This window comes from Piliocolobus tephrosceles, chromosome 1, assembly GCF_002776525.5.
Source record: "Piliocolobus tephrosceles isolate RC106 chromosome 1, ASM277652v3, whole genome shotgun sequence".
NCBI lineage: Eukaryota > Metazoa > Chordata > Mammalia > Primates > Cercopithecidae > Piliocolobus > Piliocolobus tephrosceles.
The window spans coordinates 106,964,122-106,991,464 of record NC_045434.1 but is presented as its reverse complement, the minus strand read 5'-3'; the positions used below and the strand labels follow the sequence as shown (position 1 = coordinate 106,991,464).

The window sequence follows — 27,343 nt, the reverse complement described above, 5'->3', positions numbered from 1 at the left end:
TTCTAGGGATACTGAGCCTTTCTGCAAATTTCTGATGGAAAAGGTGGTCTTGGCCTGAATTGTTCTGTGTTGCTCTCAGCCAGGGCTGCTCACTCTACCTCCCTGTCCCAGCCCCAGCTTTTCCCTAAGCTATGGCCCATATATGGAACCAGCCTCTTGGCACACTGCCAAACCAACCCTCCTAGACCTTTAAAAACCCATTTCAAGAGCTGCACCCTCCAGAAAATTTCCCCAGAATAACACGACCCAAGTCCCTGTTCCACAGTTGATCTTCCCCACTCAGGTTCCACCAAAGCGGCCCTTGTCAAGGCCGATGATAAGCTCCTTGATGCTGAACAAAACGGCCAGGTCTCAGTCCGCATCTTACTTGATTGGTCACAGCATCTAATACAACTGAGCCTTACCCCTGTCCTTCTGGAAACACTTCCTTTGTTTCCTGAGACACTGTACCCTCCTGGCTTTCCTTCTTTTCCCCTGCTGCTAGTCTCCTTTGCTGGGTTCTCTTCATAGCCCCACATCAATTGTTAGAGTACCTCATGGTTAAATCCTGTTTATTTCCTCTTTTCCAGCTAAACTTATTCCACTGGGATTTCAATCAGTCTCATGGCTCTTGACACCATTTATATGCTAACATCTCCTAGATCTGTTTCTTTAACCAAGGCCTCACTCCTGGACTCCAGACTTTATATCCAGCTTCCTACGTAGCATCACCACTTGGATGTCCAAAAGGTATCTCAAATATGACATGTCCAAATCTGAGCTCCTAATCTTCCTCCCCAAATGGGTTCTTCCTCCAAGATTTCCCAACTCAGCATCCCGAGTTGTTCGGACTGAAAATCTTGATTCTTCTCTTTCTCTACACCTTAGACCCTCCACCCAATCTGTCATCAAATACTGCTCGCTGTACTTTCAAAATATATTCAGACACTAGCCACATCTTACATATCTACCACCATCCTTGTTCAAGCTACTGTCATCTCTTTTTCAGGACAATCACATCCCCACTGACTTTCCTGCCTTTGCTCTGACTGTGTACAGTAGTCTAGTCCCAGCCCATCAGCTGCAGTGATCTTTTTGAACTTTTGGTTGTGGAACCATATTAACCTCTCGGGCCTCTTACCTCTCCCACTTTATCTTTCATTCTTTCCCCTCCCCAGCCCTGTTTCTGCTTCTGCCACATTGGTCCTCTTGTTGTTCTTTGTTTTTCTCTTTTTTTCCCTTCCTTCCTTCCTTCCTTCCTTCCTTCCTTCCTTCCTTCCTTCCTTCCTTCCTTCCTTCCCTCCTTCCTTCCTCTCCCTCTCTTTTTTATAGACAGAGTCTTGATCTGTTGCCCAGTCTGATGGATCACAGCACAGTGCTGTGATCATGGCTCACTGCAGCCTTGATCTCCCAGGCTCAAGCGATTGTCCCACCTCAGCCTCTGAGTTGCTGGGATTATAGGCATGCACCACCACACCTGGCTTTTTTTTTTTTTTTTTTTTTTTTAATTTTTGTAGAGACGAGGTCTCCTTGTTTTGCCAGGGGCTGGTCTCAAAATCCTAGCCTCACATGATCCTCCTGCCTCAGCCTCCCAAAGTGCTAGGAATACAGATGTGAGCCAATGTGCCTGGCCTCTTTCTTGTTCTTTGATCATGCCAGATGCCATCCCACTGCAGGGTCTTTTCTCTCTGCCTAGACCTCTCTTCCTGCAAATATCTGCAGGGTTCTTTCCCATATTTCAGGTCTACGCAAAGGGCACCCTCTCAGGGAGGTCTCCCCTGCCCACCCTCCCCAACCCAACTCTCCTATCACACTTCCTGCTACATTTTCTCCATGTCATTTATGACTCTCAGACATACTATTTATCTTAGTCACTTGCCTTCCTCCACTAGAGCATAAGCTCCACGAGAGCAGGGACTTTGTTGACTGCTGCATCCTCAACATCTAGGACCATGCTTGGCACTTAGCAGATGCTTAAACAGGTCATTGCTGAATGAATAATTCCCAAGTGATTCCTCCTTTGACTTCCTCTGTTCCCTTTCTCTTGATCTCCTCCTGCTCGGTGCTCTTTGCTGCCTGCCGCTCTTTCTCCTTCATCCTGGCTGTGGGCGTTCCCCAAAGCTCAGTTCTTGTTCCTGAATTCTCCTTCAGCCATCTGTATCCCTCATCCCACTCACTCACTCTTCTCGCTTCAATACTCACCTCAATCTGCCCCTTTTTCCTTTTAATGTAATGTAAATAATTGTGTTCCTTTCATTAGATTTTTACTTGCTCTGAAACCTCTGTTGAACTGTGAGTTCCTTGAAAGCAAGGACTATGTTCATCCCTTCAATACCCAGTTAGTTGTTCTAGGACCCAACATGTTCTTTGAGGGCTCTTTGAAGACCTGTTTAGTGGATGAAGATTCAATACGCTTACCTCTTACTCCTGCCCGTCTCCTGCCCAGGACAGACCTAGAAACTTGAGATCCAAGGTGGACACTTTGAAGGCGTTGTATCGAACTGCCGGTCAATGAAGCTTTGGGAGGCTTCATCCCCAGGTGATTCCATGAGTCACAGCGGATCAATTAGCTGATTCTTTGGCTCTACTTGAAAAAGCCTTTTGTGGCCACTCTGGGATCTCATTTGACTTGAGTGTGTGGGCGTGAGAAGAGGATGCAACAGAAAATTTTTTCAGGCAAGCAAGGCAATTTCATTTCAGGAGGCCTGTCTTCCCCCAACATGCTGGGCCAGTGAGGGACCTGCATGTCCCCAAGACGACAGAACTGGTTTCCTGCCTTCCCCATCAGACTGTGAGGTCTTGAGGGCAGGACTGGAGTTGAAGTCATACTCCCAGCCTGGTGCCTGCTACATAGTAATTACTCTGCAAGTAGTTATTATACAAAGAAAAGAAACCCAATCTTATGAGAGAGAAGTTCTCTCTAGATCCTTCCCTAAGTCCAAAGAGAACAAAGAAACATAGTCGCCTTCCTCTGACTTCCTCTTTTATCATGCTCTGTCCTTCACTGTCATCAACATAACCTGGCCTAAAACTTTTCTTTTCTAGAAGCAGCTTTTCTAGAGCAATCTCATCTGACTCCAATTTCTTTTCTTCACGTCTCCTAACACCTCTGCACATGGCTTGCAGTGCAGCAGCTTGCATAATTGTGTTGTAAGCATCCTGAACTGGTCTGTCCCCAGGTGTGTGCCTTATGTATGAGGGGCTTGGGGACTGGGGGGCACAGGCATCTCCTACAGTTCCCATCAGCCTGGGCACCCTGATGTGGAGGGCTCTTGCTCTGCCTTCCTTTCCATAGCCCAGTCCCTGGCTCTGCATTCAACAAGTGACCAATGAGGCACTGACCAGCACATAGTCGGCATTCAATGAATAGCTATTAAACTAAAGAGAAAGGATGGCGAACCTAGTGCTCACAGAAAGGAAATGGGGGAAAAGGTAAAGGAATCCAATGTCAGCACTAAACCCACTCTCCAAAATGACCCGATTTTGAGATGAGTGAGAGAACCTAAGCAGCCCACAAAGGAAAAACAGAACGAAACACTCTTCTGGATCCCCTGATGAGCTGCACAATTTCAGTGTTTATTTTCTGTCCCAAGAAACAATGTAACCATGCTTCCCTCTGGTGGTGTAAGGATCATGAGTTCAAATCTTGGCTTTATTATTTCTGTTTGGGTGACAATGGGTAAGTCACTTAAACAAACTTCATTTGTTTATTTACATATAGGGGACCACCATAAGCATTGTGGTGAGGATGACACATGAGGATGACAGATGGCTCCTTCAGCCATCTGTATCACTCATCCCACTCACTCACTCTTCTCGCTTCAATACTCACCTCAATCTGGTTGTGCCCTTGGTAGCTAGCAGGAGCTCAATAAGTAATGACAGGCACATTCCAGCAAATGGGAATTGGGAAGGAGACGGGAGGGAGGGAGCTGAGTGCCGGCACAGGAATGTGGCTCATGGGAAAAGGAGGAGGAAGGGTTGCTGATGGGGCCTCCCCTGTGGCAGAAACCTCCTAGAGGACATTCCCCAAGGGCTTGAAGAGAGGCCTGACTCTTACTGACATTTAAGGGAAGAGTGAGGATGTCTGGAAATTCTGCCCGGTGGCTTATCACTGTGCGGTTTAGGCCTCTGCTATGGAGACCACACTCCGGAGAATAGGTAGCTCTGTTCTGTGAAAGCATGAGAGCCAAGAACTTCCTAGGGGGGAGGAGCTGAGAATCACAGGCCTCTAGAGATGGTTTAATACTGAGGAAAATGCAGCCCAGAGATGGAAAGTCACTTTTTCAAGGTCACACAGAAAACACACGGCATAGCCAAGACAAGAAATAAAAAAGGAATCATAATATCCAACAACCAGTCAGAACAGGTGACCTGGACTGAAGGGGAAGGTCAGGCCTGGGAGTGTTATAGCAGGAAGGCACCAGAGGAATAGGGCTCAGCAACTGCTCTGTGACAGTGCTGTCCTGGGTGGCTGTGTACACTGTTTCATTTACTACATATAATACCAATAGGACTAGAAGCCATTATTATCCCCGTCTTGCTGATGTCAAACCTGAGGCACAGTTTAGATAATGTCCCAAGGTTTTAAAGCTAGCAAGTGAGGAAGGTAGAATGCAACTCAGGTTGGGTTGACAATAAAGCCTGCACTCCTTCAGCACAGCTCTGCTTATTTCCAGGCCAGAGGCTATTCTACCATTTAAGGCCTCCCTTCTTCCCTGCATACCCTCAGGCCAGGTTCTCTGGAAGTATATGGAACACTTCATCACCCCTAAAACACACACACACACAAATGCACACTCACACACATACACATGCATGCACACACACTCTCTAGCCTAGTCCAAAAACAACACACGTGCACACACACACACATGCACACTCTAAACTAGTAGGGACCTGGTAAGGCAGGAAGATGGCTGAATCCATTAGCACCACCAAGCACAGCACATATTTATGGCCCCAATTACAGCCTTCGTCTCCCACTACAGTGAAGGAGAAGGAATAGCCACAGGAATGAATAGTTGTGTGCGGTGGGGTCTGAGTCCTCTGTAGCAATAACTACAAGATTAGAGATGTTAGCAAACCGGGGTGACGGTAGCTCTATTATAATGATAAATCTACAGCTTTATTTAGAAATAATGAGACTGGGGGCAGAAGACGCTAGGAGGGAAGAGCATGGTGATTTTAGCCAATTGAAGCTCTGGTTGGAGAGACAGTGGCAAAGCTCTGGGAATGCACAAGAGACCATCAGGGGCCCTTGGGCAAGCCAGGCAGGAGGAGAGATGGGGGAAGCAGGAGGGCAGAGCTTCCCAGGGCTGGAATGGGTGTGGTGAACTCCCAAAATTTCCATCCCAGGCCTGAGTTTCTTAATTCCACGCAATGCAAGAGGCCTCTGACTATCCTGCAGACCTGGTTTGCTCTGGCTCTCCAGCCAGTGGGGCATATGAGCTGCTGTGCTGCCCAGACTTCCCTCTGGAACAATCTGGCGTAGGGAGGTGAGTGTCCCTTGAGACTTAAGATTTGCAATTAACAAAGAGCTAGACTCCCCGGACGTGCTCCTCCCCTTCACTAGCCTTGAGCTCAGGGTTCTGTGTTTGTGAGAAAACAATGCAAATGTTTCAGGCTTTGGTACTTCAAGTCAAGCACAAGGGCGGGGGCGGGAACAAGGGATCTGCCTGGTGCCACCCGCCAGGGCTGAATCTGACCGTTCTGCACAAACTCAAGGAGCAACACAGGCAGCATTCACATCACTTTGGTGAGCACAGAGCAGCCTCCAAGTTCCCTTTCTCATAGGTCCTTTCCTTCTGCTCAGCATGTGGGTCACGGACCCTCTGCTTTGGTCCAGACTACCTGATCTGACTGGTTACCCCAGACACAAACCATCCCATTCACCTCTGAACAAGTGCACAGGCTGGGTCTCTCCCAACCAAGCCTGGCTCTAAGCCATTTTCTAAATACTACTTGAGCTGCTTCTCCTCCAAGGAGCCTTCCCAGGTTAACACCATTCAATGCCAACTACTTCTTTAATAGTCTTTTCCTTGGGCACCCATATATAGTTTTAATTGAATTAAGTAAGCCACTGGTCATGTAACAAGAAAGTACTGGTTTCTTACACTCAGCCCTGAGGGAAAATACAAGAGAAAGTCAAATGTGGGTCACAAGCCATTCCTGAGCCATTGGGAGGACTTTACAAGGTAGAATATGACTCAGGATATAACTTGGGGATACAGAGAACACACTGGAGAGGCAGCTGCTGTGAGACCGGGAGGCCACATGGAGGATGACGGCAGTTAGGCTCTGAAAGGTGGATTGGTTTGCACCAGGCAGAGAGGTGGGAACAGGCCTGCCTGACATGGAGAACTTGTTGGCAAAGGCAAGAGGCAGAAATGTCAGGTGTTTTTCTGAAGCTGCTGGATTCCTGAGCTGAGGTCCAAAGGGCAGCTCTGGGAATGGAATCAGACACACGGGAGACATGGGAGCTGGCTGTTGGCTGTGCTCAGCTCGTCAGCATTTCTCCCCATTGCGCTGGCTGTGGAAATTCATATACACCCAGTGCTCTGTCATTCCTGGTGACTGTGATGACTTGGGCCTCCCTGGCCCCCAAATGATTAAAATTTGACAGCACCACAAATAGGTACAAGCACCAGCCTTCTTGCACCTCTTCCCCCTCTTTTTGCTTGAGTCCTTGCCTGGCAGGGTGATGAACTTGCTCCTGAGAATTCTATCTGCTGGTGGGGCTGTGGGTTGGAGGGTGGCAGGGGACTCACTTGAGAAGAAACATCCAGCTCAGACAGATAGTAAGACAGACTGGCTGAGCATGGGTGCGGCTCTGCAGCTGGGGAAACTCCTGCAGCTGGACTCCCTCTGCGCCTGGACTCCCTCTGCGCCTGGCTAGAATGCTGCCCCTTCCTCTTGGGCTGTTGACTTATTTATGACGGTCCTTCCCCACCTGATTTAGTTCTCCTTATCCAGGAGACCTTCGCCAGCTGTCCTAACTCTAAGGCTCTTATAACCGTACACAGCGGATCGTATTTGCTGCTTTGCACTGCCAGCTACTGCAGGGACTTTTCCTGTCTCTGTAATTAGATGACAAGTTTCTGTGGGTCAAAGAGGCTGTTTTCTACCCCAGCCCCACCCTCACCCCCATGCCCGGCACAGTGTTCTTAGGAGGAGGAGACGGAGGGGGGCTATAATGATAATAGTTGAGGATGATGAGGATGGTGGTGATTTGTTCCATGCTCTTTGGTTGATCTGCCCTTTTCAGAAGCCAGGCTGGGGAAGTGGTGATGGAACAAAGGCAGGACAGCCACGGGGTTCTCAGATATGGAAAGGTGCATCCAGGTGAGGAGTGTGCTTGGGCACAGACTGCTTACCCCAGGCATGAGGCTTCTAGTCATGCCTAGAGCCAAAGACACCAGATGGTGGACTCTGGCAAGGAGCAAAGGAGGCTCCTAGAAGGGCTGAGCTAAGCTCTGCTTCCTGCAGCCCCTGGCCCTCACGCCCTTCCCTGGGTGGCAACCTCACTCTGAGGAGGGCTGAGCTGCTTTTCTCTACCTGTCCAGTTACCATAATGAAACCACAGCCTAAGGAGACCACAGGGAAGAGCTCCACCAGATGTAAACTTCAGAGTGATTTATGGTATGGAGCGCTCGGGCCTGGGGCTGCCGCACAGCTGCTGTTCTGATCCGCCCCGTCTGCCCGCCCCGTCTGCCTGCTAGCCAGCCAGCTACTTATGTTCTTCTTAGGGATGACATTTCAGGAAAGCAAAGGTGGGGGAGGCACTGGGCCATTGGGCTGGACTGGTCAAAGTCAGCACAAGCTATGAGAATGGGGTGTCCCCCAGACCCTTCCTGGGGTGTAAGCAGAGCCCACCAAGCTTTCTCACTTCGAACAAATCAAGATTTATACCCTTTGCACACCAGAGCAGGGCTGATTTTCCCAGCCCCTCTCTTCACAGGCTCAAAACAGAGATATTGAATATTGACTATCTGAGCGGGAGTCTGCAGGCAGAGTGGGGTCGCCCCTCCTCAGAGATACAGCGCAGGAAATATCCAGGTTGCCGCTCAACCTGTTAGCACTCAAGACAGCAGATGCAAGGCCACTGGAGCTTGGAGGGATCGCCCCCACTGAGCTCTCACTGCCTGGAGGTGGGCGGGGGGTGGCTTAGAGAGAGGACACTAGCTATACCTGCAGGACACGGCTATACAGTTTCCTCAACTTGGGACTGGAGCGAAGGGCTATGCCAGACCGAAGGGCTCCAGATGTGCCCTCTCCAGTTCTCTGTGCCAAACCTGTGCTCCCTTCTCTTAAAAGCCAACTTGAGCCCCAGCTCCTTGAAACCTTCCCTGGTTAATTCCAGCTGATTGCAAACAGCCCAGCACCCACCTCCTGTGTAGGGGTTAGTCAGGTCTCCTTTTGGGCTGGCCTCCCCCATCTCCCATACATGACTGGGAAAACAATGCCCAAGCAAAGGGACTCTGCTGTGTGTCGTCATTCGTGCTGTTCATTAGGTATGTCCAGCTCTCCTTCTGGGCACTCGGTAGGATTAATTTGCCCCTTCTCCCTTGATATTAGGAGTTACCATGTGTCTTGTTCTAATGGGAGTGGAAGTGACATGTGTCACTTCTGTGTGGAAGCTTTAATAAACAGTGCATGATTTGCCACTTCCTCTTCCTCCTGATGTTTAACTGTGGGGGCCCGTGTCTAAATGCAGCGTCTGTTGGCTTGGGTCCCCAGGTAACAAGGTGGAGTAGAGTCCCCAGCCCAGATGCAAAGCACATGAAACATGAACAAGGCATAAACTTTGGTTGTCTAAAGCCACAAAATCCTCGGACCGTTTGCTGCTGCAGCATAGCCTGGTTCAGCCTAATTGATATGGCCTGTTTCGATTGCCTATGCCAGGTTTCTATATCTATATCAGTACTCTCTATATCAGTACTCTCAGTAGAAAGAACTATCCCAGAACATGCAACCAGAAGCCACAGATAAAAAATCCCTCCCCTTCCTAGCTACATGGGGACTCTGCTGTCTGCCATTCCAACCTGGGGCAGAGTGCAAGGGTAGGCTGGGCCACTGGGCAGTTTCCAGAGTCCCTCTTCATATCCCTTAGGGAAAAGGCCCATTTGTCTCTAGGAAGTGAGGGGTTGGGGATATGTCCAACCCAACCCAGAACCACAAATCCTCAAGAAGCCAAGGAACAGGGCTGTACTCACACTTGTGGCATATTGGATGTCCTTCCAGATGGAGGTTTCCCGAGACAGATCAGAGGCCTCAAAGAGGTTGTCCATGATGACCTCACCAATCATGTCATGGCGGGAGAAGCGGTCGAAGTCGAAGACACTGAGATGCAGCTTGCGGTCAGCCAGCTCCTCATAGGGCACAGGGAAGTGGAAGTTCTCATCAAAGGTGGGGTTCAGGGTCTTGCGGTGCACCCGGGTCTGCAGCTTGCATTTGCGATCAGGCAGGAGGTAGATCTTGACATAAGGGTCAGAGCTTCCGCAAAAGTCCTTGGCAGGGAGGTCAAAAGCCTTCAGGATATGCACAATCAGGGTCTCGGTCTCGTAATCATAACGTAGGCTGAAGTTGATCTTCCCGCAGCTTTTGGTGGCCTCAGACTTGGCATCGTCCCCATCCACCGACTTCTGCTTGTAGAGCTCAGGCTTGATGCGGCCAATGCTGGTGGGCTGCTCTGCTGCTGGTGGAAGATCGTTGCCATAGTCTACACTGGAGACGTGCATCTGCCTTGGCAGGTGGCGCTTGAAGGACGTGTGCCTGGTAGAGGGCAGGAGGGGGCAAAGGGAGTGTGGTCAGGGCTCAGGGGAAGGGGGATGAAGGCAGACACGAGCCTGGAAGCCCTGGCTCATTGTATCCCTTGTTCAGCCCCCTTTTTCTTCCTCTTCTTGACCCCACTTTTCCTCTGCACACACTTGGTGTACAAGGTTGTGGTGAGCATTACATGTCTTAATATATGTAAAGTAGTTGGAATGGCGCCTGATATATAGTAAGCTCGATAAATGTTAGCCATTGCTATCATAATCACTTTTTCCTGCTTTTCTCTTACCTGCTTTTTAGGTTTACTTCCTAGTAGACAAGACTCTGGTTTCCTTATTAAATCATGAGATCCCTTAAGAGAAGGACCATCCCTTCTTATCCTCAATGTGGCACCCCCTTCATCACCTTCATCAGCATCTCCATTTGTTGAGCATTTGCTATACAGCAGGCAGCGGAGTGGTAAAAGCATGGACTTTGGAGTTAGACTGCATAGGTCAATCTTGGCTCTGTCACTTTCCAGCTGAGATCTTGGGAAAGTGATTTAACCTCTCTGGGCCATAAAAACGAGGATAATAAAAGTAACAACCACATAGGATTACTATGAGAGTAAAATGAATTGATTACATATGAAGTGCTTAGAACAGAGCCAAGCATAATCATAAGCAATATATGTGTTAGCTCTCCTTATTGATTACATTGATTCTTCCATTGGCTCCTCACAACTGCTATATAAAAATCATCAGCCTTATTTTACAGTTGGAAAAAGCGAGGCTAAGGGAAGGTGAGGAACTTGCCCAAGGCCATATGACAAACTGTCAATGTGACCCCCAGCATGTTCATTCCTGGCCTCCAGTCTGAAGATCAGGCCTCATTCTCTTTGGATGGTCCCCTGAGGGCCTGGAGAGCCATTGCAGGGACCTAGGAATCCATCAGAGCCCTAAGTTTTGAGTAAATACAAGGCCTTATGCATGCTTGCACCACATCTTTTAAAAGTGTTTCTGAATTTGGGGTAGGTTTTTGTCGTTATGTTTTTCTTGTTGCTATTTTCAGTTAAAGGATGCTGTATGTATTTACAATTGTTGTCATACAGGAAACTCTGAAAGGCTTTAAAGGAATCCTCATTCTCAAACTATTAAGACTCTCTTGCCTTATCTGCCATGCACTGCAGACTGTAGCTATCAGGCTTTACTGACACATCCCTAAACACACCGTGAACTCTTACGTCTCTAGGCCTTTGCCGTTCTCTTCCTTCTGCCTGAAGCCTTTCCTTCCAAACATCCAACACTCCCCTATTCCACTATTCCGTTCCCCTCACATCCACACATACCCCAAGTGCACACCACATGTACAGCAACCAGCCTCAAAGGTTTCCCTTTCGTGAAGTCTTTCCTGGTGCCCACCTCCTCCTCGTTGATCACCCATCATGGATCACATCTTCTGACATATTTCTCCATCAAGGGATATGTGTTATTATTTCTGATCGCTGATCCTCACAGGCTGGAATCCCATAGATGTATTAAGGGAGTGTGGAGGTGTGGGATCAGGGAAGGGAGCGGTCCACTCCTCACCTGGTGGATGAGGCTGGCTCTGTAGTTTGTCGCTGCAGCCGCGTGTGACGCATGATGTGCTCCTTGACCGACATCTGCACCTCAGCTGGGATATCTGGGGATGTGTGGCTGATCTTCACGGCCGCCTCCAGGAAGCCCAGGGTGCTGGGGTCCTTCAGCTTGTCCGCCATGTTGCCTCTGAAGCTGGGGCTCTGGAGGGCTTCCAAGGGGGGATTAGCAGAAGAGGGACTGGAGGCCTCCTTGTTCCTCCAGGGCATCCAGCACAGCTTCCAAAAGAGAAAGAGAAAAACTGCCACCAGGGCCACGCCACACACAATAACTACAACTGCGAGGAGGCTGACAGAGGTGCCTGCCCTCGGCATGAGCCAGGCAGGGAGGGACAGACAGACAGAGGCGGGGAGAAGCAGGTGAGGGTGTTGGAAGAGGGGGCACACAGAAGGGACAAAGACGGAAGAAGAGAGAAGAATGGTCATGAGAAAGCTGCCAGGTCAGAGGGAGAGGTGGTTTCAGGGTTGACTCTTGATTGTCCACTTCGTGGAATATCTGCAGCCATGTGTTCACCTCAATCTGATTCTTCCAGCATCATCCTCTTTCCTGCCCCCACCCCCTCCCCCCAGCCAGCTTGGGGAGCACCTGGGCTGTGGTCTCTACTGCCTATTGGCATGTGCACAGCGAAAGGAAAGTAATTTAAATAGTAGCCTAAGCAAATGTGCAAATTCGTGAAGCATTCATGATCAGATGCTGTTTGAATTTCTATTAAAGCTGCTACTATGGCCAGACTTAGAGTCATTTTTGTCTACAGCCTACTTCCTTAACAGGATGTGATACCTTGGCGGGGCAGATGCTGGCTAACTCATCCTCTTTTCTTCTTTATCCCATCCCCACTGAGCCCAAGACAGGAACTCAATAAATATTGAGTTGATTTCAAGTGAATGAGAGTCAGCATAGTCTCTTTAAGGGCAAGGATTATGTTCTTCTGTACTCCCAGAAGTCTGTGCATAGTAGGCTCAATGAATACTTCTATTAAGTTGGAATCTGATCTACACAGAGCACGTCAAAGCTAAATACAGGCACAGTTCATGTTACTATGCTTCACTTTATTGTGCTTCACAGATACTGTGTTTTTTATGAACCGAAGCTTTGTGGCAACCCTGCCTTGAACAAGTCTTTTGGTGCCAGTTTTCCAACAGCATGTGCACATTTTGTGCCTGTGTGTCACGTTTTGGTAATTCTCACATTATTTCAAACTTTTAAATTACTATTACAGTTGTTATGGTGATCTATGGTCTGTGATCAGTGATCTTGGATATTCCTATCGTCATTGTTTTGAGGCATCCTGAGCTGCACCCATGTAAGATGGCCAACCTAATTGATACATATTGTGTGTGTTCTGACCACTCCCCTGGCTGGCCATTCCTCTCCTGGGGCCTCTCTATTTGCTGAGACACAACAATATTGAAATTAGGCCAATTAATAACCTTACTTTGACTTGTAAGTGTTCAGGTCAAAGAAAGTGTCACATGACTCTCATTTTAAATCAAAAGCTAGAAATAATTAAACTTAGTAAGGATGGCATATCAAAAGCCAAGACAGGCCAAAAGTGAGGCATTTTGTGCCCCACAGCCAAGTTGTGAATGCAAAGAAAAAGTTCTTAGAGGAATCAGAAGTGCTACTCCAGCAAACACACAAATGATAAGAAAGCAAAACAGTCTTATTGCTGATGTGAAGAAAGCTTTAGTGGTCTGGACAGAAAATCACACCAGCCCCGACATTCCCTTAAGCCAAAGCCTAATCCGGAGCAAGACAGTACCTTTCCTTCATTCTATGAAGACTGAAAGAGGAGAGGAAGCTGCAGAAGAAAAGTTTGATTCTAGCAGAGGTTGGTTCTTGAGGTTTAAGGAAAGAAGTCCTCTCCATAACGTAAAAGTTCAAAGAAGCAGCAGCAAATGCTGAGTAAAAACTGCAGTAAGTGATTCAGAAGATCTAGCTAAGATAATTGATGAAAGTGACTACACTGAAAAACAGGTTTTCAGTGTATAAGAAATAGCCTTATATTGGAAGAAGATGCCATCTAGGACTTTCACAGCTAGAAGGGGGAAGTCAATGCCTGACTTCAAAGTTTCAAAGGGCAGACTGACTCTCTTTTTAGGGGCTAACACAGCTGATGACTTTAAGATGAAAACAATGCTTATTTACCATTCCAAATATCCTACGGTCCTTAAGAATTATGCTCAGTCTACTCTGTCTATGCTCTAAAAATGGAACAACAAAACCTGGATAATAGCACATCTGTTTAAGAATAGTTTACTGAATATTTTAAGCCCACTGTTGAGACTTACTGCTCAGAAGAAATGATTCCTTTCAAAATATTACTGCTCATTGACTATGCACCTAGTCACCCAAGGGCTCTGATGGAGGTGTGCAAGGAGATTAATGTTGTTTTCATGCCGGCTAACACAACATCCATTCTGCAGCCCATGGATCAAGGAGTAACATCAACTTTCAAATCTTAGGCTTTAGCTGTCATAGATAGTGATTCTTCTGATGGATCTGGGCAGAGTAAGTTGAAAACCGTCTGAATAGAATTCACCATTCTTGATGCCATTAAGAACATTCATAATTCAAGGGAAAAGGTAAAAATATCAACATTAACAGAAATTTAAAAGAAGTTGATTCCAAACATCGTCAATGGCTTTGAGGGGTTCAAGACCTCAGTGAAGGAAGTAACTGCAGATGTGGTGGAAACATCAAGAGAACCAGAATTAGAAGTGGAGCCTGAAGAATGGATGAGGAGTTGCTTCTTGTGGATGAGTAAATAAAGTACTTTCTTGAGATAAAATCTACTCCTGGTAAAGATGCTGTGAACATTGTTGAAATGACCACAAAGGACTTAGAATATTATATAACCTGAGTTGATAAAGCAGTGGCAGGGGTTGAGAGGATCGACTCCCATTTTGAAAGAAGTCCTACTGTGGATAAAATGCTATCAGACAGCGGTGCATGCTACAGAGAGATCTTTAGTGAAAGGAAAAGTCCATTGATGCAGCAAACTCACTGTTTTTTTATTTTAAGAAATTACCACAGCCACTCCAGCCACCAGCAACCACCAAACTGATCAGTCAGCAGTCATCAACATCAAAGCAAGACCCTCCACCATGAAGAAGAGATTAAGACTCACTGAAGGCTCAGATTGTTAGCATTTTTTAGTAATCAAGTTTTTAAAATTAAGATATGTATTGTTTTTGGGTGTAATTCTATTGCACACTTAAGGGGCTACAGTATATTTTACACTGTATATGTATATATATGTATAGGTATATATATTACATTGTATACTTTTGTAAGGCTTTAGCTGCCACGAATAATGATTCCTCTGATGGATCTGGGCAAAGTAAATTGAAAACCATCTGAATAGGATTCACCATTCTTGATGCCATTATATTTACAGTATATTACAGTATATTTTATACTGTATATATGTGCATATTCACATATATGTATATATAATATATGCATATATTCACATGTATGTATATACTGTATACACTTAATAGACTACAATATATTTTATACTGTATATATGCATATTTTATACTGTATATATATTTTGTTTAATCCTATTATGCTATTCTAATAATCCTATTTATTTTTAGAAAATATTTTTATAAAATATACTGTAGTCTATTAAGTGCACAATAGAATTACACAGTTATATATATGTTTACATATGCATATATATAAATTACATATACTTATATGTATAAAAGTTCTATATACATATATGTATATATAGTATAAAAGTAGTATAGTATAAAAGTTATATGTGTGTATATATACATATATAGTATAAAAGTAGTATAGTATAAAAGTTATATATATCTATATATACATACATATATATGTATGTATAAGTTATATATACTTATATGTGCATATCAACATATAAGTTTATATAACTTACGTGTGTGTGTATATATGTGTGTGTGTGTATATAACTTTTATATGCACTGGGAAACTGAAAAATTTGTGTGACTTACTTTATTTTGATATATGCTTTATTGCAGCGGTCTGTAACTAAATCTACAATATATCCAAGGTATTCAGGTACAAATGATTCCTAGAGCTGTCCTCTTCCATTCCTGTGGCCATTCAAGAGCTTTGCTATAAAAATGGTGTTTTAAATGTTGTGATTGGTTTGGAAGTGGGCACTCACTGCCCTACCCCCAGCCCACCACTAACCCCAGGGATGCCCATTATCCCAAGAAAGAGGTATGCCCCTATGACGGATACCCATCTTTGTGAGAAATTATTAAGCAAACCTCCCATCCCACTTCCCTCTCCAAATTTAGGAATGAACCTTTGAGTCCAAGGCCTCTTCTTGCTCAGAGTAGAGAAGTCAGAAGGCTCCGAACCAAGGGCATACCTTGCAGGGTTTGCAAAAATGTTACTGTGGACAAGCTAGCAGAGGAGTTTTGTTTGGCTTGCTTAATGATTGAAATGTTAAGAAATTCCACCATCATCATCACCCCAGACTTCTGACTTCACTGGAAAAGACGAATGACTTGGTAATTGACATGGGCTCCCACATAGTGGGAACTGGTGACTCTCTTTGTAAGGATATGTCCTCACCAGTTCAACCCTCCACTCCCTGTTCCCTGCCTGGCCCCTGAAAGCCTGTAAGTTTGCAGCCTCTGTCTTAGCCTGTCCAAATGCCTTAAAAATATTACCATTTAAGGTGAGAAATGAACCACAAGTACTGAGTCCAGGCTGTGCCTTTAAAGATGGGAGCAGTGGTCCACAGAAGGGACTTGCTTGGAGTCACAGGTTGGTCCGACACAGAACCTGGACTAGGATCCAGATGTCCACCACTCAGCCTGGCACTCTTTCCTCTGCCCTGGCCTGTCTGTCTCTGGTTAAACTGTAGGCTACTTTGACACGTGTTTTTCCTCTTTGTCTGACTCAGGGCCTCGCATAGAAACTGGCACACGGAATGAATGAGTGAATGAAAGAATGATATATGAGAAGGCTGTAATTAGCTCTCATTTCAATTAAGTTCAAGCAACATTTACTGAGTACTTGCAATGTGCCAAGTTCTGGGCTAGCTTGGGATACAAAGATGCCCAGGCCCCTCCTAAGGGGATCCAGGTACTCCCACAGCACATAGGCTCCAGGGAAAGAGATCCCACATCAGAGGGGCCAAGAAGGAGGTGAGGATATCAGCCACTCTCTCTGGGAAGCCAGCACTGCCTTTTGACTCCTTTGCTGCAAGTTACTTGCCTAGATCAGCTGTCACCTCTGAGAATAGGGAATAATAGCAGAGAATCCTCAAGTCCTGAGCCACCTACCACCACCCCCTTCCCAAGCCTTCCCAATGCCTGGCTCCCTGCACAGAGACATTAGAGCCTTTTCCTGGCCAAAGGAGCTGGAGCTAATCCTTCACCTGAGACTGCCAGACACCAGGAAAGCTCATTCTAAGTCAACTTCTATACTAAAGGTCTCCAATGTGGTAGTGTCTCCAATGGGGTGAACCTCGGGGCAGGGGGACACAAGAGAAAAAAAAACAAGCCATTTTAATATTTATAATCTTTAAAAGAAATCAAAATTTTAATATACAGGTTGATAGAAATAATAGCATGTTATTATTAGATTTAGGCAATGTATTCAACATTACTATGTCTAAGGTTCAAAGAGCTTTATATCTATTCACTTATTTAATCTTCTCCAATGAAAAAGATATGATTATTATCCTCATTTTACAGATGTGGAAACTGAGGCACAGAAGGTTAAATAGATTACCCAGGTCTCACAACTAGTGAGTGGTGAAACAGGGCTACTGGTGAACCAGCCAGTCTAGTTCTGAAGTATTACCTCTGTGAAACAGGTATGTAACTTGGGAACAAAAAAACATATATTGGAGGAACTAAGTTGTTTTTTTTAACCTGTTACGAGTTCATGATCTAAATAATTTGGAGACTGTTTCTTCAGGCCTTTATCCTAGTGGGCTCACCGGGAAAATCACCACAGCTATATGTGTCCTCATTGTACATATCTGGCCATCTCTAGCCCTTCACATCTGTTCTTTGTTACAGCTGTTCTGGATGCATTCTCTGCAATATGACTCACCTCAAAACAAAAGGTGTTTCCAGGGCTTTGCTTTCCTTTGATCATACATCTTAGTTGTTCTGGTAATAATTAGAATTTTAATGAGAAGGGGGTAGGGAGAATCTAGAGAGCATAGAGTGCATTTAAATGTTCAGCCTGACAAAAAATGAAATTCGTAAATGAAAAGAGAGGTAGGAGAAGGGGGTGGGGCAGGAGAATGAGGTTTTCCTCCGTGTGGTTGCTATTTAGATTGCTTCTCCACATGACCCCCAGCTGCTCTTCCCTCAGAGCTGTGATTAGGGAAGGCAGAGAGCATGGGTTATTGGAATCAGCACCCAGTGCCCAATAGTGGTTATATGAGACCAGGAGGCCTGTCCTATGCTGGAAGAATCTTCTTCCAGGACTAGAAGAGCCTGGGCTTTTGACTTCTCACTGGCAGGCAGTGCAAGGAGAATTAGGTCTCAAACACTGAGTGGGTTCATCTTCACAGGAGATGCAAGGTTAGTGAGCAAGGCTGGTAAGACCAGAAGCAAGCAGCGGGGAGGAGGTGATTGTAGAGGATTTGCCCCCTTTAAAAATCACTATATGTGTCCTGGAACTCAGACAGCCCTCATCTCCTAGTTTAAGGTACATTGAGGTTAGAAAGGGCTGTAGGTTTCTGTACAGCCTAACGGCTGCCCAGATAACCTAAGCTGTGTGCCTTCCCTCTCTGGGTTTGCTGGGGCCAACCCACTGGGACATGTCCCCTAGGAAATCACAGGTGCACAAAGAGACTTCAAAATCCTTTCCCCATTCACGTCTTGTTTGAACTTTGACCCCTTGAGGCAGCTAGAACTTTGATGGGCAACTCCACCAGTTTCTGAGTCCTGATCCAGTGCTCTTCCAATTTACACCACACATTCACTTCAGGAAAAGTGAGAAGTAAGCCTCCAGTAAGGGAGAGAGGGCTCAGCCCAGCCCTGAAAAAGAGAAAGTACTTCCTAGGTATTTGGATGCTTCTTCCCTGTCTTCTTCTTTACTTCCTCTTCAGCTTAGAGAGAAGGAAGCGTTGCCCTGAAGTCAGACTGGGCTCACTCACAGTCTACCTCCACTAGTTTCAAACTGTGTGCCTTTGGCAAACTAGGTAACATTTCTCAGCCTCATTTCCTCATCTATAAATTGGGGGTAATAATAGTATCTACCTTATAGGGTCATTGTGAGGTTTAAATGAGACCAAAAGTGTTGAGGATAGTGCCTAAGATGTAATAAGCAATAAAATAAATATTACCTATTTTTATTAGAATGAGTTATGCCCAGCCCAATTTGAAACAGTCCTTAGTTTTGAAATTTGTTTAGTGGGCAGAACACCTGCAAACCATGAACATTAATCAATAGAGATGGTTTTAACCTTGTCTTCACAAACCAAGAACAATCTTACTAGCAGAAATAATGTAATGGTTTCGGACATAGCCAGGTCTGTCTGTTTCTTGAGACATAACAAAACCATGGTTCAGATCACACATCTCCAGGCTTTCCTGCTGATACTCATTTGCTTGCTGCCTCCTCAGTTGTTTTGTTGTTACCGTCACCAGCCAGCTGGTGAACAGGAACGAATTCCAAAGGAGTAAGAAGATCAGGGAAGAAAAACCTGTAATTGAGAACATCCTATGTTCTTGAAACTTTTCTTGAAATTTGGGGAAAAGAAGCCTATTGCTCAATATTCATTGTGAAATGTTTTCATTCAGGCATCAGAAGAGCTCTAGTATTTCATGGGCAACTGATTTGGTAAACCATAGTAGCCAGCTATCCAGCAACCCTATGGAAGAGAAAACAGCTATGGAACTAGGCTTTGGGATCACACCCCAGTGACATAGCCTTGTACAGGGGCACATGGCTCCTAGCCCTGGCTGTGAAACTGGACTCACAGGTGCTCAGACACAGGATGGACATCTCAGGTGGGTGGCAGTGCCAGAATGAATGACAGCACAGCATGTACCATCCTCATTGCTTTCTAATTGCGTGAACTTGAGCAAGTTATTTAACCTGTCCAAATCTTAGTTTTCTCCTTTATTTAGTCAGGATTCGAATTATTCCTACCTTTCAGAATCATTGTGAATATTACATAAGCTAAGACTTTGAGCACAGGCCCTGGTACATGGTGAGTGTCCCCAAAATGGAAGCTGCTGTTATTCTTCATGTTTTGTTTTTTGGTGGAGGATAATAATTGACTGTATACAGAACAGACACAAAGCTAAGTCTTTGAGGCAGGGAAGGGAGACACCAGATCAGAGGACAAAGCATCGAGGGACGTCAGGCCCCTCTTCTCTCCTGGGAAGCTGAGATCCCCTTCAAGGCCATCAGGGTAGAATCTGCTTGTCACCTTAAATGAGACTGTCTTGTTGGGGTGATGGCCCATGGTCTCCCTCCTCTTCCAGAAAACACTGGGTTATTAATTAGCAGCTCGGGGCTTTCTTATCTTCCCCCACTGACACTTCTTTCTCCAAAGACAGCCCTAGTGCCCCCTCTCCTCTTCTCCACCCATAGTGTTAGAATTCATCAGCAATTCTTATCGCTTGCTATTGTTCCCATTTTTCTAACGGGCTTTCACGTCAGAAAAATCCATTTTGTAACAGGAACAGGCATTCTTCCTAACCGATTGTAATTGAAGAGATAAACTGGGAAGAGGAAGCAAAAAGAAAGAACCATTTTCCCTGCTCATCCCAAAGCCAGAGAAGGCTGGCTTCAGGGCCTGGAATTGGTGGTGGACCCTCAGAAATGGTCAGCACTCAGGCTGGGGAGAGCAGGAGCTGCCTCTGCCAAGGAGCTCTCGTGCAGACACAGATAGAGACATGGACAAAGCACAGCCCAGAGGCCAGGGAGCAAGTGACGCAGAGGCCCAGGAGCTTGGAAGAACAGTGTTTAGCCTGGGAAGAGAAGCGATTCTGGCAGAACCACTCATAAAATACGAATAATATTATTTATTTATTTCTACATAGTAAGCATTATGCCCCTTACATTATCTGATTTAACATTTTTACCCTCCCTAAGAAATTGGTATTCACGCTTAAAGATAAATAAACTAAGTGTAGAGATGTTAACCAGGTAACTTGTTCAAGGGTACAGTGCATTAAGAAGAAGAGCTAGGATTTGAACCTAGGACTTTCTGATGCCCAAATCTGGGCTCTTGAACCAGATTTCTGGGAGGACTACAGATTCAGCTGTAGAGTCCCAGGTTGGACAGAGAAGTTGGCGGGGGGTGGAGGGGGCAGGCATTTCTTAGTTGTACTCAGGAGAGGATGGCAGGGACACTCCCACTTTTTGGCCTGACCCTATGAACCTGGACAGAGCCCCAGAGACTCAGATTATGACCAGCCTGGTCACCACCTGCCCCATCTTACTTCTTCCCTGGAAAGCTGACACTTCTGGTTGCCCACCAGCCACTAGGCAAGTAACCAGTGGCCTCTGGAAAAGGTGTACCTGAGGAATATCTGAGAGAGAGAGAGGGAGAGGGAGAGAGTGTGTGTGTGTGTGTTAGGAGAACAGAGCTATTCTGTACTGAGGCTCATATGTGGCCCATTAATAATAAGCTCTGCCAGGGCTTGTAAGTTTATTAGGAGAACCCGGTGTAATTAAAATTCAGGGCTTGGGGGAGGGGAGCAGAGGGCTTTTGCTTCTTTTCCTTCTTTCAGAGATCCAGCCTGAGCTACCAATGGGAATAATTAGCGAGTCCAAACAGAGAAGGAATTAATGCTCCTGAAAAAGCTGTGATGAGGAGAGACAATGCTAAGCTAATTACGGCCGCACCAAGCTTTATGACTGGGCGCTCGCTTCCACCATCATTAGGGGATTCAGAGCTAAATTGGAGACGAATGTGGAGTGTTATAGCTAACAGAGCATTGGCACTAATTTAGCAATTATTAATATTATTATTTTGGTGGATGGTAACTGTACCTTTCTGCCTGAGGGGTCAGGGCATGTGGGCCTTCTGAATGTGGGATCAAGGCTGGAGTGATGGAGGTTGGGGGCAGACTGTCAGAAATTCTTTTCCCTCTATGCTCCTCTCCCTGTTTGTACCTGCAACTAGTGAGAGGAGGGGTCTGCCTGGGTCCTCGGGGAGCAAGAAAGAGTTCAGTGCTCCTAGAAGAAAGAAGGGAGGGATGAGGTTGTGTCATTATACTTGGAGTGCCCAGATCCGGATGCCCCTATTTATTTCTACTTTCAGAGACTCCTCTGATTTCAGTTCCTAAGTGTGACTCTGTCCTTACAGGCTTCCTTTCCTAAGCAAGACTAGAAAGGGTGCCACCTAGTTTAGTCAGGACTTAGTCTTAGCATGCTTTCCCTACTCCAGACAACCCTATACAGACCATCAAGAAACCTGGCTTGATCCAGATGCCTCAATGCCACTCCTCACTATTTGCAGCCACATGTTATACCCCTAACTCTGTGGACAGGGAAGATAAGCTGCAGACAGTTGGAAGAGAACATGTCTTTTGTACAGATGACACATACTGAAACCGCCATCCCTACTTGACGTTCTCATCAAAGTCAGAGAAAGAAGAGAACTTCTAGAACTGTAAATCTAAGGGCTCTACAACTCCTAGATACTGGACCCTGCTTCCAGAACTCTAAAGCTCAAAACACACTAATAAGAATATCATCTCCTTGGCTTCTAAAGGATTGTGCATTGTACCTTTCCTCAAAAACGGCAAAATCTGCAGAATTCCATCCTTCCAGTGATCACATAAATCCATCCTTCCAAACATCACATAAATCTCATGGCCACAAGTAAACTGGAGTTAACCACTCCCAGCTGCCAGCCTAAGAAAAGCAGGGAAGCTTGAGGTCTCCTTTCAGGTTTCTACATTTTCTGAAGCACTTCTGGACCTCTGCTTGCTACCTTAAGTACAGAACCCATGCTGACCATACCTAAACCTCTGCAACTTGGCTTATGGAAAAAGTTCATTCATTTCCACAAGGCAGATGACACAATGAAAGGTGGAGAACTGCTTGTTAGTTCATTTGGGATGTATTAAGGAGAATAGCAGGGCTGTGGCTCCAGAGTTTTTAAAGAAAAAGGGGAAAATTGCTTTTAGTTGGAACAGTTTGTGTACAGGTGTTTCCAAGTCAGGGTCTGATTAACTGAGACTTCCTGTGCAATTCCTAGCACAGACTCTGGCCTATAGAGGAGTCTCAGCAAATGACAGTGGAGTCTGAATCTCAATTGTCGAATCCCAGGGTGTTACTAGAAATCTGTAAGCTAGAGACTTATAACAGGAGAAAGTCAAGGGAAAACATAAAATGGTAAAGAGAGCTGGGCATGCTCTAGCCACTTGCATTTTCCATAAAACTGCAACAAATGAAAAACTCTAGCATTCTGCTAGCTGGAGAATCTGGACCCAGGTAGTGGCCCTGGGATGCAGGGAGCAGGCTGGGAGGTGGAACAGTTGGGGCCTGGTCCTGAACTCCATGGCATCTCCCCAGACCCTCTGGTCACCTAAATTCTCAAGATCCCAAGGCCACTCTCAACCACTATCTTTCTCTTGCTATGATCAAAGGGTCTGCTTCTGCCTCCCCACATCCCTCTCAGCCTCCCAACTTGGACCCTGGGCTTCCCGGGACTTGTGACTCAGCAGCCAAAGTTAAAGTTTTCCTGAGCTAACTCTAACTCATCTTCTGATACAGCCTGCAGGGAAGGCATAGTAATTCATCTGGGCCTGCTGACTCTCACCCCTCAGGCTTTTCTCACCCTCAGCCTGGCCATCCAGGCACCTGTCATTCCAGATTATGGGTATCCCTCTGGAGTCAGAACACCAGTGCCTCCCCCTACCAAGATGTGCTGCGTACCTACAGCCCTGCCCCACTCCCAGCAACTTCCACCCTCACCCCTGGCATTTCTGCCCTGAACAGACAGGAGAGGCAGCTTCCATCCCAGGTGGAACTCCACAGGTATGTTCTCGCCCTGTAGGCTCTGAGGGTCAGGACCAGCATTAAGGCCCCGCTGGAGATGGATCCTTGGTGGAAAAGATGGAAGGGAGCTGGGGAGTACGGAGAGGCAGGAAGAGACTCCCTGATAGGGAAAATTCTGTGTCTGGTGGGTATGGGGAAATGGGTGGTGTGGGAGGGGATGGCACCAGAGAACCAGAGTCTTATAATAATAACTTGTTAGGCCTAATGTGTTCTGCGAATCTCCAAGGCAGGGAATCAACTTCCCCAACCTCCATCCGTACTACCCTCTAAAAGTTCTTCTTTATGTCTAACCTCAGTCCCTTCTGCTGCAGTGATCAAGCCATTGACTAAACATTGCCACAACTAGGGAGAGCAGCGCCTCCTACGACCCTCACCGGGCTCAAGTGGGCTCCACTTACCCCAAGGCTGGATACAGCCCCCTCACACATCCAAGGCTCTCCTTGGCCTACTGCCCCCTCTCCTGAACTGTTCCTCACGGATATCTACCTCTATATACGACCTTTAACCTCAAGTGAAAGGACCCTGGGACCTGCGGCCGCTGGGGAGTTTACCCCACCTGTACCTGCTCCCGGAACGGCCGGTCCCTGGCATCTGGTCCCTGGAGCAGGGCGTGGGGACCAAATTCCCGCCTCTGGCAGCCCCTTTCTCCCCTTCCCGCGCCAGCGATACGGAGCCACTGGGCAACTCCCGAGTACTCCTAGGCCCAGCCCTACTGGAGTCGGGGTCGGGGGACAAGGAGGAATGGAGCCCGCAGAGCCTCCTGGAACCCCGGCGCCCTGGTCCCTGCAGGATCTCCCCACCCCCACTCCGCATTCTCTCCAGGCCTCTCACTCCCCCAACCCCTCCCCCACGGAGGGGACGCGACCCCGTGCTCCCTCCCGCCCGGGATCCTCCAGACGTCGGGACAAAGAAGCCCCGCGGCAGCCGGCGAGCGTGACTGCAGGGCACTGGTGCAGCAGGTAAATACCCGGGACCGGCCGCCACGTCGCCGACCCTCCCGCAGCTCCCGCCGCCAGGGCGCGACACGCCATTCCCGCTGTCGCGACTCCCCGGAGACGCAGCAGCTGCGCGCCGGGGTCCAGCCCGGCGGGGATCGGGCTCAGGACTCACCCGCTCCGGCAAGCTCGACTCGGCTCGGGCTCCCGCCTCGGCTAGGCGGCCGCCTGGGGCTGCGTCCGGCGCAGGGTCCGCGCGGCTTGGGCAGGAGGCGCCCTCTTGGCAAAGTCGGCTAGAGGCGCCCGCTCGGTCGCGCACCCGCCCCGAGTCCGAGTCCGAGAGGGCCGGAGGGAGCAAGTTATAGGGGCGAGAGGGGTGGGGGAAGGACGCCGCAACACCCTCATACCCTCCCCCACCCCGCCCCCTGTCCCCCGCCCCCCAGCGGAGACGCGGAAAACCACTCGCAGCCGGAGAGACACCCGGACAAAGACCTCGTGCCAGCCGCAGACCCAAGTTTCTCCCGGAGAGACCGGGGGTCCGCCCGCGTTCACCGCGAGAACACGCAAACTGACGGACAGACCGACGCACGGACCCCGGGACCTCGACACTTGCCAGGAGGCGAGCTCTCTTCCTTAGCCGGGCGCCCCTGGTCTCCCGCTCTCTCCATGGACCCCTCTCCTGGCAGATTGCCCGCAGAGCGAGCTTAGAGATGCGAGGGAAACTGAAGCCCCGAGGGTGCCCGGTCCTGGGAGCCTGGCTGTCTGCGGGGTCTCCCGCAGTCCGCAGTAGTAATACGGGAGGGCCAGGGGGGTTCTACCCCCACCCCCGGTCCACTTCGGGTCTCTCCTGGCTGTGCAAGCGATGGGTCAGGGGGCTGGACGAGGCTGGCTCCCAATCCAGAATCCCTAGCTGGAGAGTTCTTTCTAGGTTCTGGAGCTCCTGGGACCGGGGCTTTGGGGAAGGGAGACCTCAGGACGGATATCCAGGAAGGGAAGGGGCCCTGGGTCTCCCGTTACCTGCGCCTGCCGCGCTGGGACTCCGTTCTGGGGGCTGCAGCTCGAAGCTCCGACAAGTCTCCACGTCCAGCCCGAGAGGGGGCGGCCGGGCCCGGCACAGCGAGGCGAGGACCGCGAGCGCCTCCTGGCACCGAGGCCCGCCGGCCCCCCACACCCCGCTCATGCCCCAGACACCCAGGCCTGCCGAGCAGCAGCTCGAACCCGCGCCGCGGCCGGACTGGGGCGGGGCACGACGGCCCCAAGAAGACCCTCCCTGCAGCGGCCCCCTGCGGCTCCGCTCTGCTTTTAATCACTTCCCCGCAGGGTCCCCGCCCCTCACGTGGCATCCCGCGGCAGCTGGCAAGTCTGGCGCCTCGCGGCCGCCCCCTCTACACTCAGGGACTGGTCTGAGTCCGGGGAGTAGGGGGTTCGAGGCGGGGAGCCGGGCTGTCCCGAATCTCGGAGGGTGCAAGGCCAGGAAGGAGTCCGGGTTCCCGCTCCGCATTCACTGCCTGGTGTGACCTTGGGCGTTTCTGAGCCTCAATTTTCCTCTCCGTAAAGGTGGTGTAATGATTTTAAGTACTTCACGGGCTCCCTGGGGACAGAAAGATCGTGTTTGTGAAAACACTGGGGAAACTGCCACATGCCGCACAAATGACAGGGAAATAGATAACCCCGTAACAGAAAGAGCGACGGTCAGGCTGGGTCTGGGAGGACCTTGGCAGAGGTTCCTGACGGGAGAAGTTAGACTGGCCCCCGAGTCCCAGCTTCGGAGGTAGAAGATCCCAAGACAGGCTGGCGATGCGAACTGCAAGACTTTCCGAGCTCCGCAATCCTGCGGTCCGCGGTACCAGCATGTTGCTATGGCGACGGGAGGCAGCGGCGGTCTCTCTCCATGGCAACGGGAGGGGAAGTTTCTGGCGAACAGGAATGGGGGGTCATTTCAAGAGGGCGTAGGGCGCTCAGTTCCGCCGACCCACTTCCCTGCTTATGTGAAACAGCACCAGAGATCATGTATCTTTCTGCCAAGCGTAACAAGAAAGACAGAAAGCTAAACGGGAGGATTGAGGCTAGACTTAAAGCAGAGATCCCCTCAGAAACTGTGGAGTGAGGCCCAGGAACAGATTGGCTGAGGGGCTTCGAGGCTCCTCACTCAGCGCTGGAAGTCAGGGAGGCCGGGGGACCAGCGCCCTGCACGGGGGCCTATCACGGGAGTCTCTTGATCTCCACCTGTCGGCGGTGGGGCCCCTTCTGTGAGGGGCTCGCCTGAAGCCCCAGACTCCGGTCCATTTGCTCTCCCGGAGCTGGGAAGGAAACTTTAGCTGAAGCCCCTGGAAACCGCTGGGTTGGTGTATGCCCGAGTGGCTGGCGAGGGAAGAGGGTCTTGCCTCTTAATTAACACGCTTGTTGGAAGTGACTTGAGCAGTGACTCACGTTCCGGAGGGAGGAGATTCGGAGCCCTAGCTACTGGCGGTCTCCACTGCGCGCCATCTGTGCCAGCCGGCCCTTAGACTTGCGATCCCCTAGCAGCTAGTGCCTTGGGCACCAAGGGCTAAGGCGAGGCCTGTGAGGACCCTGGCCCAGCCAGGCCGCTTTTCCACCTTGAGGTGCTCCTTGGCTCTGTCCACGGTGCTGAAGACCCAGTTGGTGCTACCAGAGCGTGGGCCTAAGTTTAGGGGACGAGGGAGAGGCAATTGTGGAAGGTTCGTAGCTTCCACCTTGACCCCTGTGCCTGTGATAGGAGAAGGTTAGGAACTCAGGCAGGGACCAGGCAGACACAACGCAGGCGATACTGTGCAATCCGGGCTGCCTTCCTGCCGGAGGTGTTTGGTTGTTGTTCCAAGAACAAGTGGGACTCTGGCATCCCCATTTGCCTTCCTGGTGCTTCTGAAAACCCACCTGAGGAGCCCAGAGGCCCCATTAACTTATTTGCCATCACCCGATGCAGATCTCAGAACCCAGGAGAGCCTCTGGCTACACGCTTATTAGCAGTTTCCCAAGTGGCAGGTTTGTGTTTATGTAAAATACAAATGGAGAACTGCT

At 48.5% G+C, this 27,343-nt stretch overlaps 1 protein-coding gene across 4 annotated transcripts in view; it reads right to left on the bottom strand.

The window, feature by feature from the left end:
- SYT6 (synaptotagmin 6) overlaps positions 1–25,484 on the bottom strand; it is a 63,557-nt gene extending 38,073 nt beyond the window's left edge. For 3 of the 4 annotated variants that reach the window (XM_031935121.1, XM_023222766.2, XM_031935123.1), the window contains exons 1-3: positions 25,322–25,484; positions 11,322–11,670; positions 9,195–9,753 (exon numbers count right to left, since the gene is read on the bottom strand). In XM_031935121.1, coding sequence (XP_031790981.1) covers positions 9,195–9,753; positions 11,322–11,670; positions 25,322–25,484 — 1,071 coding nt within the window. Of the gene's footprint in view, positions 1–9,194; positions 9,754–11,321; positions 11,671–25,321 lie in introns of those variants that run through there. The other variant, XM_023222767.1, reaches the window with a different exon arrangement.
- Between the last annotated feature and the right edge of the window lie 1,859 nt (positions 25,485–27,343).